This window comes from Mobula hypostoma, chromosome 3 (assembly GCF_963921235.1).
Source record: "Mobula hypostoma chromosome 3, sMobHyp1.1, whole genome shotgun sequence".
Taxonomy (NCBI): Eukaryota; Metazoa; Chordata; class Chondrichthyes; order Myliobatiformes; family Myliobatidae; genus Mobula; species Mobula hypostoma.
The window spans coordinates 170,209,716-170,227,351 of NC_086099.1; the positions used below are offsets into that span (position 1 = coordinate 170,209,716).

General features: G+C 38.3%; 1 protein-coding gene across 1 annotated transcript in view; it reads left to right on the forward strand.

The window, feature by feature from the left end:
- Positions 1-17,636, forward strand: part of ctnnal1 (catenin (cadherin-associated protein), alpha-like 1) — a 326,511-nt gene that overhangs the window by 211,246 nt on the left and 97,629 nt on the right. Inside the window, exon 4 of the mRNA XM_063044087.1 lies at positions 2,595-2,714. Coding sequence (XP_062900157.1) covers positions 2,595-2,714 — 120 coding nt within the window. The remainder of the gene's footprint in view (positions 1-2,594; positions 2,715-17,636) is intronic.

The following is a 17,636-nucleotide window of genomic DNA, read 5'->3' on the forward strand; positions in this document are numbered from 1 at the left end:
TTGCATTGAAACTCTATTTTATTATAAACACACTTCCCCAAAATCTTTTTAATTATAAGGTTGTCAATTAATCCCTCTTTGCATTGTACCTATTTAGTCCTGCTGTTATCTTTAATATTATCAAAGCTAATATTTCACCCTTAAACTACATTCGTTAGTTTCTGTTCATCTAATCAGTTGGGTACATCCTCTAGAATAAAATTGAACAAGTCAAACACATATTTCATGTTATACAACCATGTTAACGGCACCCAGTCATGACTTCCAAATATACAATTTTTACATATTTGCTTATAAATTTTATCTTCAATTGATGTTGGACTATTCCTTATCTCCTCCTTTAGTTAATTGTCATATTTGCTGCTATTCAAATTACTTGGAGATCTCCAGAATCTGAGGAATTTTTTAATTCATTCTTTGAACACACACTTTCTGCAATTACCTCTCAGAACCTTAAACTGGTTATTTTGCTGCTCATCTTAGTTTCTTATGCCTTTTGTCTCTAGAGAGGTGTCTCTCATTTTGATACTGTCTCCTTGTAGAAATGTTTTTTAAAATTTCTTGCTAGGTTAGCTCTCATTCTTCCCCTTTCTTTTAATGTCCACAGTAGTGAAATTGGGTAGGTTTGCAATTTACAACAAATTACAATTTCATATTCAAGGACTTAAATACATTCTGACCTGCTAGAACAAAAATAAAGCTGCTTCTTGTGTTGTCAGGCTCTGATTTTTTTTTTGTAAGCATGAGATTCTGCAAATTTTAGAAATCTAGAGCAACACAGACAAAAAATGCTGGAGGAACTCAGCAGGTCAGCCTGCATCTATGGAGAGGTAAAAACAGCAGATGTTTTGGGCCAAGTCACTTCATCGGGTCATGATGAAGGGTATCAGCCTGAAAAGTTGACAACTTATTCCTCTCCATAGATGCTGCCTGACCTGCTGAGTTCCTCCAGCATTTTGATGTGAATTACTCAGATTTTTTTGTACTGCTAGGACAAAGTGTATTTACGATAAACATTATTTTGAAACTGCAAAATCACAACAAATAATTTTTAGACATTTTTACTTGTTTGGCTTTTGCTTTCCTCTTTACTGTTTACAATGAAAGGTTTCTTAAAACAGCACTTTGTATTTTACCCAGTACTGGAGAAATCACTGTAAAATTATGATTTATTAAAATTTTACACTACTTTTCTTTCAAATGAATCATGGCTAAACAGTAATTGCTAATCCAGCTCTGTAAATTTGAGATATACAGGCTTAAGTGGTACCTGAACTTCACAATGCCAGGGAACTAAAATGATTCTTATTTAAGACTGACTCAGTAATTGTGACATATTTGTTTAATGGCTGCTTGTATATCTCTACTTATTCAGTTCCTTCAATCCACCACTTCATAATTCTTTGTTATCCGCATTACTCATTTCATCAAAAATGTTGAAACAAATTGCAATTATAGCTGTTTAAAACTGTTAAGTTTTAGAATTTGTGTTTATTAGCACCTAATATTCTGAAATGATTTTCTCAAGAGGCTTCTGGTGCAGATTTCAACAGATGCAGGGTGAGCAGTAATAATATGAAATTTTAAACAAGCTGATTGAAATTCTCAAGTGCTTTGTCTCCAAAGAGATTATGGGCTAAATTTGGTCTTCTTTGTAGTGGAAGGTATGGAGGAGGTGCCTCAGGGCGGTACTTAAATGAAAGGATAGGCTAGAAATGGACAATTCAGTGGGCGCTGAAATGGAAGCTTATGGGTGAGATGATTGTGAGGAAAGCCCCTCATGGAGCCATTTTACAATGTGTTAAAATGTCAGCATTACAACAATGATCAGAATACAGCTAAGTACAGTCCCATGCTCTATGTAACCAGGTAATGCAGCACAATACACCTCTCTGATTCAATTTGGAAGACTGGTACCCATAGCCATTGCAGACAGCTATGTGAGGACCTGTGGAAGTGACTGTTTTCGCAACTTAATAGAAATAGTTCACTATGATACGATGTTTTTAACCAGTCTCGTATTTGTTTTTAACTTCTTGTTGTAATAGATGCAGGTTGAGGAAGTTTTTAATATAACTAGTACTCGTGCCATCACATCTGTTTTCTCAAGCAGATGCACTGTTCTCCAAAGAGCCAAGTATATCTAAATTGCAGTATTTTAAAATTCTTTCGGGAAATTATCTGCCCTTTCCTTTCCCTTTCCAACCCAACAAATGTTCCATCAGTGTCAGCAATCTCAGTGATACATATACAGTGAGGAAAAATTAGGAAGGGTAAGTTTGCTATGTTCCTATTAGCTGTTCTGTGCCTACACGGATGGTTGTTAAATTACTAAACTTTGATGTTAAATACTGTAGATTAGTAAACTTCAATGTTTTCCGAAGGTTTGATTTCACTTTGTGTGACTACCTCACTAACTCCTTGATACCACCATGTTGTTGTGCCCCTAAATGATCATGTCAAGCTAGACTAATGAAATGAGAGCTGAAGTCCCAAAGAATCAGATTGTGTTTTTCTAATTTTGCTTTGGTTCAGTATGCCATATTAATTTTATCTAGCAAAGTCTTTTCGTCATCTTTTATCTTTTTTTTCAGGTCCTTGCAACTTTGGAACATCTGGAAAAAGTCAGTAGCTTTCAGGAGTTCGTACAGATCTTCAGTCAATTTGGAAATGAGATGGTAGAATTTGCCCATTTGACGGGAGACAGACAAAATGTAGGTAATAGATGAACTGCTATGATGAAGGCAGTTTTATTTAATCTTTATATGTCCCTGAGATGCTTTAAGGCATTTTATTGCAATAAAAGCACTATTAAAGTGGAAATCGTTGTTTATGTTGAGCCTCTGAGCCTCATTTGCCATTGTTTTCATCATCTGTTTATATCCTTGCAGCCCAGCCAAATTCTTCACATCCTAGCCTCTTCACCCTGTTTTCATTCATAACACAGCTTGGTCTAGAATCTTAGCAATTTTTGTGGGAGAGAATTTTCCACTTGCAGCCACTCTGAAATGTGCCCAATGCCACCTAAATGGTGACCAAGTTCTCTGCTGGCAACTACTGTACTCTGGTGTAACCTTCTTGTAAATTAAATTTATAGCACATGTATTTCTTCATTTCCTCTGTAAGTGTGTTCAGATATTACACTAAATTCAGTTTCAAATTTATGATTGTTATAAGATTTGTAATTTTTTTTTAAATAATAACGCTTCCATTACTTGTGGCTTGAGAAAAATAATTGAGAGAATTTAGCTTTGCCCATGCATTTATAGCTTTGAATAAATAAAATGATTTTTTTATATAGGAACCTGCATATGTGTGACATGATGTTGAATGTTGCAGAAGATTAGTTCTTTAAAAATTATGCTCACCAAATATAGCAATGTTTTTAAGAGAGGTATTTGAACTTCTGGCTGTGAACGTCTCTTCATATGCAGTTTTAACTAAACCTATGTACCAGTCTCTGCATGAATCACTGCTTGGGACCCTTGGATATTAATAACTTGGATATGAATGTTGGAAACAATGATTACTAAGTATGTGGATGATAAGGAATGCTGCCTCAGGCTACAGTAGGATGTAGATCAGAAGGGAAATTGGCCAGAGCATTTACAAAAAGAATTTAATTTTGATAACTGTGAGTTTGTGGATTTTGGGAAGTCAAATAGAAAAAGGGCATATACAGTATATAATAGTATATAATATACAGTATATAATAAAGGCAAATACAGTATATTATATACAGTATATAATAAGGGCACCCAAGGGTGTTGATGAATGGAGTAATCTAGCTGTTCCAAGTCCATAATTCCTGAAAGGTGGTAACTAAAGTCAATGAATTGGTGAAGAAGGCATACTGCATACCTGCTTTCAAAAGTTCAAATACATTTATTATCAAATTATGTTTACATTGTACAACCTTGAGATTCGTCTCCTTACAGGCAGCCACAAAACAAAAGAAACCCAAAAGGACACATCATGAAAAGCCATCAAACACCCGATGTGCAAAGGAAAAGAGAACAGATCATACAGACGATAAAAGTTAGCGAATAGCATTTGGAATGAAAGCAGGTACACAGACACAAATCCTGGAACAGCTGGAGCAGGCCATAGCCTCACCCTCGCCCTCAGCTCAGCACAGAGCCAAGTAAACATTGTGGAGCAGCGAGCAGAACCAGCCTCTGGTTCCCACACGCTCTCCTTTCAGTCCATCTAGCCCAGCATTTAAATTGTCCAGACAAGGGGTTGTTTCTCACACTGGGACCTGTGCTCTGTTGCATCGATGTGCCCTGGGCCTGGACTCCACCACCACGTTTTTGCCCAAACCCAACCTTTCCAAATTGGCCTGCAGCTTAAATGGATAAAACCTTGCGCTTGGTTAAAGTGGACGAGCATTGAATCTGCCTCTCCTCTGCTTTGCTCACACTGACTTTGCTTTGACTCTGCCTCGACGTCACCTCACACCCACTCGCTTTGGCCCTCGACTCAGCTTCACATTCGCGCACCTCTCCATTGTTTTGGGTGATTGTTTACCATAAGTGATACCAGTAAAAGTGTTATTAATGAAGTGTTTAGCTGGATTCTTTGTTTTGTTTGTCACCAGTAGGTAGTTTCTGGCGTTCACCAGCGCCATCTTAAACCAGAAGCAAAGAATAGACGAGTTAGGAAGCTAAGTTGCAAATTTACAAAGCACTGGTTAGGCGGTACTTGGAGTACTGTGTGCATTTCTGATTGCATCCAAATTGCATCCTGATCCACATCAGGAAGGATGTGGTTGAGATGGAGAGAAGACTCATCAGGATGTTTGCTGGATAGGAGGAGTCAGATACGTTTAAGAGGCTTTTAGACAGGAAGCAAGGCATAGAAGGACATAGTCCTAATGCAAGGAAATGGGATTAGGGTAGGTGACAAAGTAGTCAGCATGGACTTGGGGACCAAGAGACCTATTGGTGTGCTGCATGACTCTATAGCAATAAATTGTAAACACTACTATTCTTTATATGTTTAGGTGGCGACCTTATCTGAATAATTCAGAAATGTTGATATCATCTGAATTTGTGAAATTATTTTTTATTAAGTCTAAATGATCAGATATATAAACAAAGTTCTTGAGAGGTGTTAATTAAATCAATTTATGCTGTTGTATTGATGCCATTGATTGCTAACATTAGTTCAAACAATACCAGGAAATGGGAGCTTCTCTCTGAAACTGAAAGTGAATCCTTGATTTAATGTCTTTCTCAGAAGATGATATATTTTTCTGTGTACAAAGTTTCTGGAGCTGCACTTAAATTCACAACCTCTTGCCTTTAGAGAGAGGACTGCTAACTGGGCAACATCTGGTGCTGTTGGAATAAACTTAAGTACTTTTAGTGAGAGATGCTCTTGCATCTGAAAAATCAATCCTAATTTAATCACTCTTTCCTCAATTTGGGTGACGGGATGGAGATACATCTCTACCAAAGGAGGTGTAAGGTGCTCCTGCCCTCCGTTAGCCTGCAGGTCACCTTGAGCAAGATGTAGCTCCTACATGGCACCCCAGTCAGGGTCATGTGAAACCATGGGAGCAGCTGGTGCAGATCACAAGTCCTGGTTATGCAACCACTGACGCTTGGCAGACAATCTCTGAAGAGTGTTGATAATGACTGGGATCACCTGTCTTGTAAAGTCACTGCCCAGAAGAAGGCAATGGCAAACCACTTCTGAAGAAAAATTTGCTAAAATCAATCATGGTCATGGATAAGACCATCAAGCAACGTGGCACATAAAGAATGAACCAACAAGCTTTCCCCAGTTACTGCATCTATGCGAACTTCAGTCGATTTCTGAGCTAGACTAGATCAGTGTATTTCATTCAAATTTTCCCAAATCAATTCAGCAAATTAAGAAAAGTTGAGCCCCCACTGTGTCCAACTGTAGTTGCCTGTTCATGACCTTATGACAGTTGTTTCAAAAGAAGAAACACAAAAGCTGGATCTGATTAGAGAACTGCCAGTGCTTTAGATCAAAGTTTTGAATTACTCGTTGGCAAGCTGGCTTGGTCAGGTAGCATGTGACCGAATGAAGGAATGGTGGGACAACCTGTTCTTTACACACACTCTGATCATGGCTTGGCCAGTGATAGAGCAAGTTTTTAGAGTGATGGGGTGTGGTCCAAAATGGTAGCTTGGTGCTGTCGGTTTCTTGAATGCTGTTGGAGTTGCAGTCTTCCAGGCACATTAGAGAGTATTGCATTATGCTGCAAACATGCCTTATAGATGGTGCAAAGACTTTGATAAGTCGTAAAATGCAGGATACTCAGCGTCTGACCTAAGATAAGACAGAGGGAGGAAAGTTGTTTCCACTGATAGGTGAGACTAGAAGATTGGGGGGAATAGATTCAGGACGGAGATGAGGAAGAACTGCTTTTCCCAGAGGGTGGTGAATCTCAGGAATTCTCTGCTCAATGAGGCAGTGGTGACTAGCTCAGTAAATATATTTTAAGATAAGGTTGAGTAGATTTTTGCATAGTAGGGGAATTAAAGGTTATGGGAACAAGGCAGGTAAGTGGAGATGAATCCATGGCCAGATCAACCATGATCTTATTGAATGGAGGAGCAGGCTCGATGGGTCAGATGGCCTACTTCTGCTCCTGTTTCTTATGTTGTAGTCATGGTCTTCATGTGGCTGGTCTGTTGAATGGTGACTGACCAGAGTGCTTGTTGATGGTGAGACACATGATGGTAACAATATGGTTGAATGACAAGAGGCAGGAGTTCAATTAACAAGAGGCAAGAGCTTGATTCTTTTGTTGGAAATGTTTGTTGCATAATGCTTATGTGACACTGTTTGCCACTTTATATCTGAATATCACCCTAGAATTGCTGCATGCAGGCATCGTCTGCCTCCTTTTCTGAACTGTTCTGAATGGAACTGAAAATAAGCAAGCGTCCCTACTTTGGATCTAATTCTGAGGGACCGTTTATAATGGAGCAGCTGAAGAAGATTAAGTTTAGGGCAGTGCCCTGAGCCTGGGATGATTGACCTTCAACAAACACAACCCTAAATAATAAGTAATTGTACATTAATGTATAATAACTTACACACATTTATTTGCACCTTGGGCAACAAAGGCAGTTTAAAAAAAATATAGATATTTAAATTTGAAAGAATTATAACCATCTGTTGGCAGGGGTCAACCCAGGATGTTGTGACCTAGAGGTCAAAGTTCATATGCAAGCCAGTACGCAAACCAAGCAGTACGATATGGAGAGCAAGCTGTTGCCCCTGCAGCAGGCTCTCCCTCTCCACATAGCTGATGAACTCAAAGGAATGGCAGAGACTGATACAGTTTGGCACCAGTAGCATCGCAGGAGTTGCCAGTCAGCGTTGAACTCAACATAGGCCTCCCTTGAGATTTTTCCTCGAGGTTTAATCCCCAAGGCTATCCCATGAGTGGGTATAATCGCAAGGCAGCAAAGGTTTGAAATCAGAGTTTTCCTTCTCTTAGATGAGCTGTCAAAAACAGCTGACAAATCCCATCTGCCCGAAGTGACTGGTTTTAAAGTCCCAGTCACCCACCTTTGCCCCTTCTCCTGTCAGTTCTGCCAGGTTTAGTTGCTAAGCCACAGGTGAAGGCCAGGAACTGAGGCTATTTGAGACTCACGCTATTGGGAACATAGTGGGAGCTAATCCTCAGTAACACCCCCCCCCACCCCACCCCCCGGCATAGCCATAACCTTAAGGAACGTTAAAAGAAGAACTGACCCATGATCAATGAAACTGGTTAACAATTTGATATAATTTTTTAATTAAATTTCGGTTGTACACATAATGATTTCAATGCTTTTATAGGCGACCTCCATGTTGCAGTCATGTTACATTGGGTAATGGAAATTACCCTTGCAGAATTCACAAATCACTATCAGAAGATCTGAGACATGGAATAAAAGTTATAGAGTCATAGAGTTAGTTGTACAGCCGAGAAAAAGGCAGTTCAGCCCATACTAGTCCATGCTGAGCAAGATGCATATTCAGCTTGTTCCATTTCCCAGCACTTGTCCTATATCCTTCTGAACTCCTGTTATCTACAGTATATACCTATTGATGTAGTTGTCCACATACCTCTTCAACGTATCTAATCTACCATTTCCTCTGGCAGCTGTCTCTGGTGTGTTGTTCCTCATGTTCTTATTGAACTTTTCACCTCTAACCTTAAAATTATGTCCTCCAGGAATGAAAATTTGTGCTTGTAGAATTTAGGTGTCAAATTTTATTTTATTTTCAGTTCATTTCTTGACACATAGGCCGATGACATGGCTTTGCATTAAGGAAAAGCACAACACAGACAGTTTTCTGGGAGGCTAAGCCACAAGGTTGGGGAGGGGGGAAAGTAAAACGTATTTGCGAAAACTCCAGCTATTCTAATGAATATACATAATACTTTATAATGCTTTAAGAATTTTTTAAAAAACATTATTAGGAAAAGGGTTGTCCTACTGTGCAGAATTATGGAAGATTATATGTGTTGTTGGGAAACTTGAACCGTAACTTCACTTTGGAAGCCACTGCATTTCCGAGCATGTTCTGCACTGTGATTATCAATTGCGCCCATAGCGGAAGTTCTCTGTGAATATATTTAATGTAGTGGATAACAACAATTACAACAATTGGCCAACCTCTTCATCTTATTTACAGGGCTGCCATAGTAAGTTTAGTGTATGCTGACATTTTCAAAGTGGTTTGCTGATTGAATCAGATGCACTCAGTATATTTTTGGGCATTTCACTTAAATTTAGTTGGATCAAACCACCTACTAATAATGTGGTGGTTTGCTTCAAGCTTACAGCACAAAAACTGGCCATTTTAACTTGAGTATGCTTTACGCAATCCCCCATACACTCTTCTTGCTTTATTTCTCTTCAAACAGATTTCCTTCTTCCCACTTGCAATTAACTAGTATCCTCTTACTTGCCCTGTATTAGTCTGCTGGTATTAATCCTGGCAATTTAGAAATCATGCTAAATAAAACATCTGGCAATAGCTTTGTGGTTTAATTACTTTTATATTAAATACTTCACACACTGAAATTTCAAATAAAAGCTAGAAATTTCATCACAAGAGAAATAAAATTGGAGGTTTATCAGGAAGATACTGGATAGTCATTGATGTGAAATAATTTCTCTTTCTACACTGAGTATTTGCAGAATTTAGAATTAATTTACTATTTGATCTGATCTTTCTCATTGTAGAAATCCCACTCCATTCACTGTGCATTAAAATGTTCTGCATTGAAAAGACTTCAGCTCAAGATGTATTTAGCTTACTGATAATTTAAAATATAAGTAGGCTTATTAGGAATGAAAAATAGAGTGGTTTCTATAAGAGCTTTTAAATCACTTTGAACTATACTGATACAGGAAATATGTGTTTGCACCGAGTGCAGTTCTGCAACTGAACTCTTGTTTGCTCAAATGATTTGGATCATGTGCTTAAATGACTTAGAAGTAGCAGGCTGGATTCTGCTCAGGTGGGTTGGGTGTGGGAAAAGTTTGATCCAATCACAATAGCTATGACAGGAAAACAGTGCAGTGAGCATGAGGTCAGTGGTTCCACCAGAAACAATTTTCTTGTGCTTTGTGACTCAGGAACATCAAACATGAGAAGACAAAATTCATAAAATACAGAGGGTGTATTCCTAACAGCTAAGCATTCAAAATATAATTGAACTGAATACAATTTCAGGTAATCTTTGAGAAAATATTAATGTTCTAGGGAGAAAAATGAGAATTTCTGACATTATGCAGTGAAACAAACCTTGGATGACACAGCAGGCTAACAATCAATGAAGCCTGCATGCTTAGAGCCTTAAAGTGCTTCTTTTTGTATCTGTGATTCCCATTTAACAAGCTAAATGGACATGTTGCTTGGCAGCTGCTTAAATAAGTGCTGGAGAAGGAAAGGCAAAATACTTAATATCAGACAGGTATGGGACAAGGTTACATGCAGCAATACAGAGTAATGAATTATGTATTACCACAAACATCCATTATTAAGTCAGGAAAGCTGAAGTGATTGAATGTGCATTGGATTGTCAGCAGCATATTGATACTGATTTATTTTGTTGAACTGCCAGATGATTGATTTGGCATACTCAAAGTAGCTGTCATTCATAACCGGTTGCATCTGTTCATGTGGAGGAAAAGGAAATTAATGTCCTGCTTGTCGCTCTTAAGATTGATTAATTTCTGTATACGGTTCTGAAATTGTCATAAAATATTTTACAGTAATATTTTATTAAATGTCTCCTTGGGTATTATTAAAAAGCACACAATGAGAAACTACATCAAATAAAAAAAGTCTAAATGCCATATAATTAATTGACAATATTCTGTGGTGAGTGGAAACATAGTTAACTAACAGTTTTATGTTACTATGTTAGTTGGATCAAGTGACAACTTTTTTGATTGGCTTGTTGTGATTGGAAAAATTTGTATGTAGAGTTGTTTTTAACTGTTCATGAAAAATAATTAAAATTTTGGGGGCAAGTGTCTGACAAATGCAGTGCATTGTGGTTGTAATAGTGTTGGATTTCAGTCTTTCTAATGTTTACTGTGGTACAATAGATGCAAAACAAAAGTAAACAGGGCACAGAATTTTTAAAATTGTGTTCAGACAAAACACTTTTAGTTGGTGTGTAGCAAGTCCAGTAAGAAGGCATGTAATTGTGAATTTAGTTTTAGGGAATAAAGACTGAAGCTGAGGAAATGCAAGAAGCACCGGTGTGAAGGTAATTTTATGATAGGGATCATAATTCCGTTTGACTTTCATAGTTGTACTAAATGTAGTTAATGGTTCTCAGTTGAGAGAAGGCCAATTTTACTTGACAAAAAAGTGTTTTAATAAAACTGACTGGGAACAGGTTGTTGAAGCTGAATCAAATTAGTACAGTGGAAGTCATTTAAGAAGGAGATTCAAGGAGTTTGCAGAAAACATGTTCCTGCAATGAAAAATGGTGGAGCTCCCAATCCATAGCTTCAGAATACAAGGTACACAGAAGGAGAAATGTGACACAAAATGATTGTTTCCTTTTAATACCAAGAGCTTAAAACAGCAGGAAGCCTGTAATACAGGAGTGAAATGATAAAGGAGATTAGGGAAGCACAGTGTTTTGTAAATGCAATGATAGAGGAAATAAGTGAGCCCATTAGGGACAAGTACAAGTCTTGTGTGGTGGAAGACATAGATTTTAATGAATAATTTGCCATATTCACAAAGAAATAGATGATGTTAATGCTGTAGTTAAGGAAAATGAGTATGAAGTTTAGAATCTGTTCAACATGAAAGAGGAAGTATTAAAAGGTTCTACTATCTTTGAAAATAATTACTTGCCAGGATTGAGTAAATGCCTCTTCAGGTTCTTGAAAGAATAAAGTGAGAAAATTGCAGAGGTTCTGACAACAATTTTTTAAAATGTTGATATAAGAGGATTTGAGTACGCTAACAATTCTAACAGTGGGCCAGTTATGTGTGATGTTTTAGTGGTAGACAAATTATGGGATTCCATTGTTAAGGATTAGCAGAAAAGACACTTGGAAAGGTACAATTTAATTTGGAGCAGTCAGCAAAGATATATAACCTCACGATTGAATTTTTTAAAGTGGTAATGGAGGTTGATAAGATCAGTGCATCTGATGTAGCCACTGTGGGCTTTAGCATGACTCTTGACAGGTTCCTCTGTGGCAGTTGTTCAAAAATAAAGGAGAAGCCCCTTGGAATCTAAGGAAGATTGGCAAATTGAATTCAAAGTTAGTTCGGGAACAGTAAGCAAAGAGCATTGGTTGAATAGTACTTCTACGAGTGGAAGATTGTTCCCAGTAGGCTTCCAAAAATGATCAACTCATGGCAATTAGTTTTCTTTTGTAATATAATGTTAAAAATATTGGACCAAAATACATGTAGCATGACAAAGTATTTTCCAGATAGTATGAATGTTGTGGTTTAGACTACAGGTAAGTTTAGGTGATCTGGTCAGTTGGGTAGAAAAGTAACAGGTGGAATTGACTTCAGTGTTGTGTGAGGTAATGTATTTGGGAAAGTGCAACCAGGCAATGGAATATAAACAAAATGGCAGGAAACTGAGTGGTGAGGAGGAACAGTGACCTTTGTATTATATGTCCATTGATGTTTACAGGTAGCAGGAGAGGTAGACAAAGTGGTTAAAAACCGGGTGAATTGCTTTCTTTTAGTAGCCAAAGCATAGAAAATTTAGAGCAGCAAGACTATGATCGAACCATGTGGTAACACAGCAGGAAAAATGTGAGTGCATTGGAGAAGGTGCAAGAGCAACTTATAAAGATGTTGCCAGGACTGGAAAATTGGAGCCTGAGGAAAGATTGAATAAGGTAGAATGATTTTCTTTGAAACAGAGGAGGCCAAGGACACATAAGTGAGATGCTCGAAGGCTTAGGCAGAGTAAATACAAGGACTTATTCTCTTAGCAGAAGGATCAGATGCTAGGAAGTAGTGATTTAAAGTAACTGGTTGAGAGTTTAGATGAAAGTAAGGAAAAAAAATTTTCACCCATAGTGATTTAGAACTCATTACCTAAAACTTGATAGGGGCAGAATCCTTTAAATAGAAATTTGCATGTGTCCTTGGAGTTTGAACTGTAGGGTTATGGACATGATTCTGAAGATGGGATGAGGCTGGAGTATGCTGTACCCCACACCACCACCACCTCCCCACCACAGCTGGATGAGCTGCCTCTGTGTTCTCTGCATGGCACTGTTCTGTTTATGACAATAGAAATGTATTTGTCAAAACAATCTCATTTTAATATTAAAAAAAAGACTAGAATTCAAATTTGCTGATGACAAAAATCAGCATACAGGAGGAGATTGAAAATCTTGCTGAGTGGTGCCACAGCAACAGCCACTTACTCAATGTCAGCAACACCAAGAACTTGATTGTTGACCAGGAGGAGGAAACCAGAGGTCCAAGAGCCACTGCTTGACGAGGGATCAGAGGGAGCAAATTTACAGATCTTGGTGTTATCATTTCAGAGGATCAGTCTTGGGCCCAGCACTTGTGCCATTATAAAGAAAGCTCCTCTATTCCTCAAGAGTTTACAAAGTTTTGTCATGACAACTAAAACTTTGACAAAGTGGAGAGTATTTTGACTCGTTGCATCACAGCCTGGTATGGAAACTTCAATGTCCTTGAATGGAAAATCTTACAAAACATAGTGGATACAGCCCAGACCATCATGGGTAAAGCCCTCCTCACCGTTGATCACATCTACATGGAGTGTTGTTAGAGGTAAACAGTATCCATTGTCAAGTAACTCCACCACCTAGGTCATGCTCTCATCTCACTGCCCCATCTGGAAGGAGGTACAGGAGCCTCAGGACTTGCACCACCAGGTTTAGGAACAGTTATTACTCCTCAACCAGCAGACTCTTGAACCAAGGGGATAACTTCACTCAACTTCACCTGCCCCATCACTGAAATGTTCCCACAACCTATGGACTCATTTTCAAGGACACCTCGTCTCATGTTCTCGATATTTGGTGCTTATTTATTGTTATTATTTCCTCTTTCTTTTTGTATTTGAACAATTTGTTGTCTTTTGCACATTGGCTGTACGCCCAGTTGGTGCAGTCTTTCATTGATTCTATTATGGTTATTGGATTTATTGAGTATGCCTGGAAGAAAATGAATCTTAGTGTTGTATATTGTGACATATTTATACTATGATAATAAATTTACTTTGAACTTTGATTTCAAAATCCAATCATGATTCAAATATGAAAATTATTTTCTATGTATTTATTTTATGTTGTATGATTTAATTTAGTCACTTATTAACCAATTAAAAAAGTCAGGTGCAAATGATTGTGTCCAATTCAGCTGTGGCCTTCAGGCATTTCTTGCTGAGAGCTGCAACTTAGGAAAAAAAAGTTTGAAGGTGGAACTATAACTTCTTTTGTTATGAATTCTGGCACTCAAAGCCTAACTTTTCTAATCATGCACTTTGCGCAATTTTACTTATTATCCCGAAGAAGATTAATAGCTAGAGTTCTGAAATTTTCCTCTAACTTTAACGTAATTTAGCAAATCTGTAGAATGTGATTCTAATGTGACTGGCTTCATCATAAATATTTTTTGCTATTAAATTTGTCTTGTTTATTCATTAATTTCTTTGTGCAAATGTGTTTATCAGCTTTGGATCCTGTGTGGGAAAATAATCCCTTTTTAATTGCTTGTGTTGTACAAAGGAAGTTGATTTTATGTTCTACCAGTTTTGCAGTCAGTCTACATCATTATTCTGGCAGTAATGTAAACAAATATACAAGTTCCTAATGATGATGTCCCAGATTTTGATGGGTTGCCCAGCAGTTGCGCAGCACATTACCCACGTGTGTCAGCAGTTTTAGGGCATATCCAGATATAGATACTGTAATCTTAAAATTGCTAACTGATATCTGTCTATAGTTTTATGTTACAAAAATGTGTCTTCTCTGACATTGCTTAACAGCATTCACTGTTCAGAAGAATATATATGCATACATGTGCACATGTATTTTGAGAAGACGATGTAGTTCTGCAGCTTTCATGGTTAAATATTATACATGGGTTCTTTGTACAAGTTTGTGATCAAAATTACAGGTATTGAATAATTCCGATAAACTTGGAATTTCTTCATTAGATCTGCTTTGAAATATATCTTATGGCACAGAATAAGAGGAGTTCCTTTGCGTTATCACATTAAGCACACTGGTCAATATTTTTGCCTTGAGAGCAAAATAAAGTGGCTCTCAAGGATATTTCAGCAGAACCTGAAACTTCAGTCTCCTTTGCTGGTGTTCAAAAAATGTGAAGAACCATGTAGATTTATAATTTACTCAAGTGCTTCAATGCTTTTTGAATCTTAATCCACCAATCTTAAATGACAGTCTTAGCCACGATGCTGATGGCGATATTTAGCAGACAGCTCACAAAACTTCTAGATTTACTTCTTCTAAACTACTACCACTGCAGTCTTCAGCCTGTAATTTCCCTTTAAGGAACGTAGTACTTTTAAACCTCCTAAACAAACTATCAATTTTATGATATCCTGAAGGACTTGGCAGACTTGACTCTCAGATATGAAGTTACGGCACCTTTAAATGAATGAAATTCAGCTATTGCCATGATTGGCAGTGGGGAGTACTCCAAGCCAGACTAAAACGGTAGGGTTTATAACTTCCTCTACCCAGTATCTTGTTAGCAAATGTACAGTCACTGAAAGACCTCAGGACAAGACTGGTGTATTGGAGGGAAATGAGGGATGCTTTCTCTGTTTCATGGAGACATGGCTCACTTTGGACAAGTTGGATATGGCAGTCAGACTTGAGGGCTTCTCGATCCACTAGACGGACTGCTGATTCAGAGGCCAAAAGGTCGGAGTCTGTGTTTCATGACAAACTCCTTGTTGGGCTCAGAATTAGCGGTCTTGTTGCACCCTTCTTCTCCCGTTCTAGAACATCTAATGTTGAGTGCTGTCAGTTCTATTTACCTAGAGAGTTCTCCGTGATCCTGACTGCGGTTTACATACCACTAGTGGCTGATATTAAGCAAGCACTCGATATACTGAGGGTCGCGATAAGTAAACAAAAACAGCCTACCCCAAGGCTATTCATATAGGCCCATTGCCAGGGACTTCAATCAAGCTTGCTTGAAGAAATCTCTGCCTAATTATCATCAGTATATCACTTGCTGATCAACTGGCTGTAGAGTTCCAACACACTCGACCACTACTACACTTCTGCAACGAATGCCTTCTGTTCCATCCCTAGACCGTATTTTGGAATATCTGAACATCTGCCTGTTGTCCTCCTACCTGCATACAGGCAGAGGTGAAAGACCAAAACTCCAGACGTAAGGACATTGAAGATGTGCTTGCAGGAAGCAGAGGAGCAGTCAGGGGGCTGCTTCAAGTCGGTGGACTGGGTTATGTCTACGGACTCATCAGAGGAACAGAATGCATATGCCATGGTTGCCATGGACTTTATGAAGTCCATCATGCACAAGTGTGTCCCTACAAAATCATTTAGAGTTTTCCCCAACATGAACCAGGAGATCTGCAATCTGCTGAGGGCTAGATCAGTGGCATTCAGTCAAGAAAAGTACAAGAGGTCTGGGTATGACCTCAGGAAAGCTATCTCACAGACGACACGGCAATTCCGAACCAAACTGGAATCACAGAAGGATGCTTGATCGCTGTGGCAGGGCTTGAATGCTGTCACCTTCTTCAAAGTAAAATCAAGTGATACATGTGACGAACAAGAGGAATTCTGCAGATGCTGGAAATCCAAGCAACACACACAAAATGTTGTGGGAACTCAGCAGGCCAGGCAGCAGCTAGGGAAAAGAGTAAACAGTCACATTTCGGGTCAAGACCCTTCATCATGACTGGAGAAAAAAGATAGGGGGAGGGGAGGGAGAAATGCAAGGTAGTAGGTGATGGGTGAAACCGGGAGGGGGAAGGGATGGGTGATATAAAGAGCTGTGAAGTCAATTGTGAAAAAGATCAGGGGGTAGAGAAGGGAGAATCTGATAGGAGAGAACAGAAGGACCATGGAAAAAAGGAAAAGGGGAGGAGCACCAGAGGGAGGTGATGGGCAGGTAATGGGATAAATTGAGAGAGGGAAATGAGAATTGGGAATTGGTAAGGGGGGGCATTACTGGAAGCATTATTTGCCTAAAATAAGCTTATGTTCTAAATACATGATTTTATGCAAATTCTTTGAGATTTTACTTCCACTTGATTTCCAGCATTTGCAGAATTTCTTGTGTTTGGTATTGTCTACAGTTGTTTTAAAACAATAGTAAAAAGCAGCTCTCACTGTCAGCTATTGAGTTAATCTGGTGAATATAGATTCATACACTGTTAAAAATTTCTTATTACCCACCTTTTCTCAGTGAGGACATAAATATGAAAATCACAATTGGTCTTTAATGCCTTTATATATGTTAGAAAGGGGATAATTAAGTCTATTCATGTCTCTATGTGCACACACATATGTTAAGAAAGTGATCCAGTTATGCAGGTTTCATATTTAAATTTACACAAGGGTCTTCTTTGTGCAAGACTGTGACCAAAATTCCAGACGTTGAATAATTTTGCTCTATTATTAAACTTGGGAATTTCTTCATTGGATCTGAAATGTGATTTATTGCACAAAAGAAGCATCTTTGCATGATTACCATAAGTACAATGGGCAGTATATTCCCTTTGAGATGAGCATAACGTAGACAACAGTGATCTAAAGTCAAGGTATGCAGTTTGCTCTGTAAGGAATTTGTGCATTGTTGCCCAATAATAAATAAAGGGCCATGATGCCCTATGTATGCACTACACATGTATTATTTCTACAGTGCAATAATGGTAATGGTAGTGTAATGGTTATGTGGTAATTCAGATTCCTTGATGGTGCCTTCATTAAAATTGCAGAGGGCCCAAGTTTGAATTCCATAACAGCATTTTACCAGTTTCTAGAATTATTCCTCTTGCCTTCACTTTTCATTCCACCATCTTCCCATCCAGTTGCTATCTTCAACACCTCAGGTGGGATGCTACCACCAGGCATATGTTCCCCTCTCCTTCGGCATTCCAA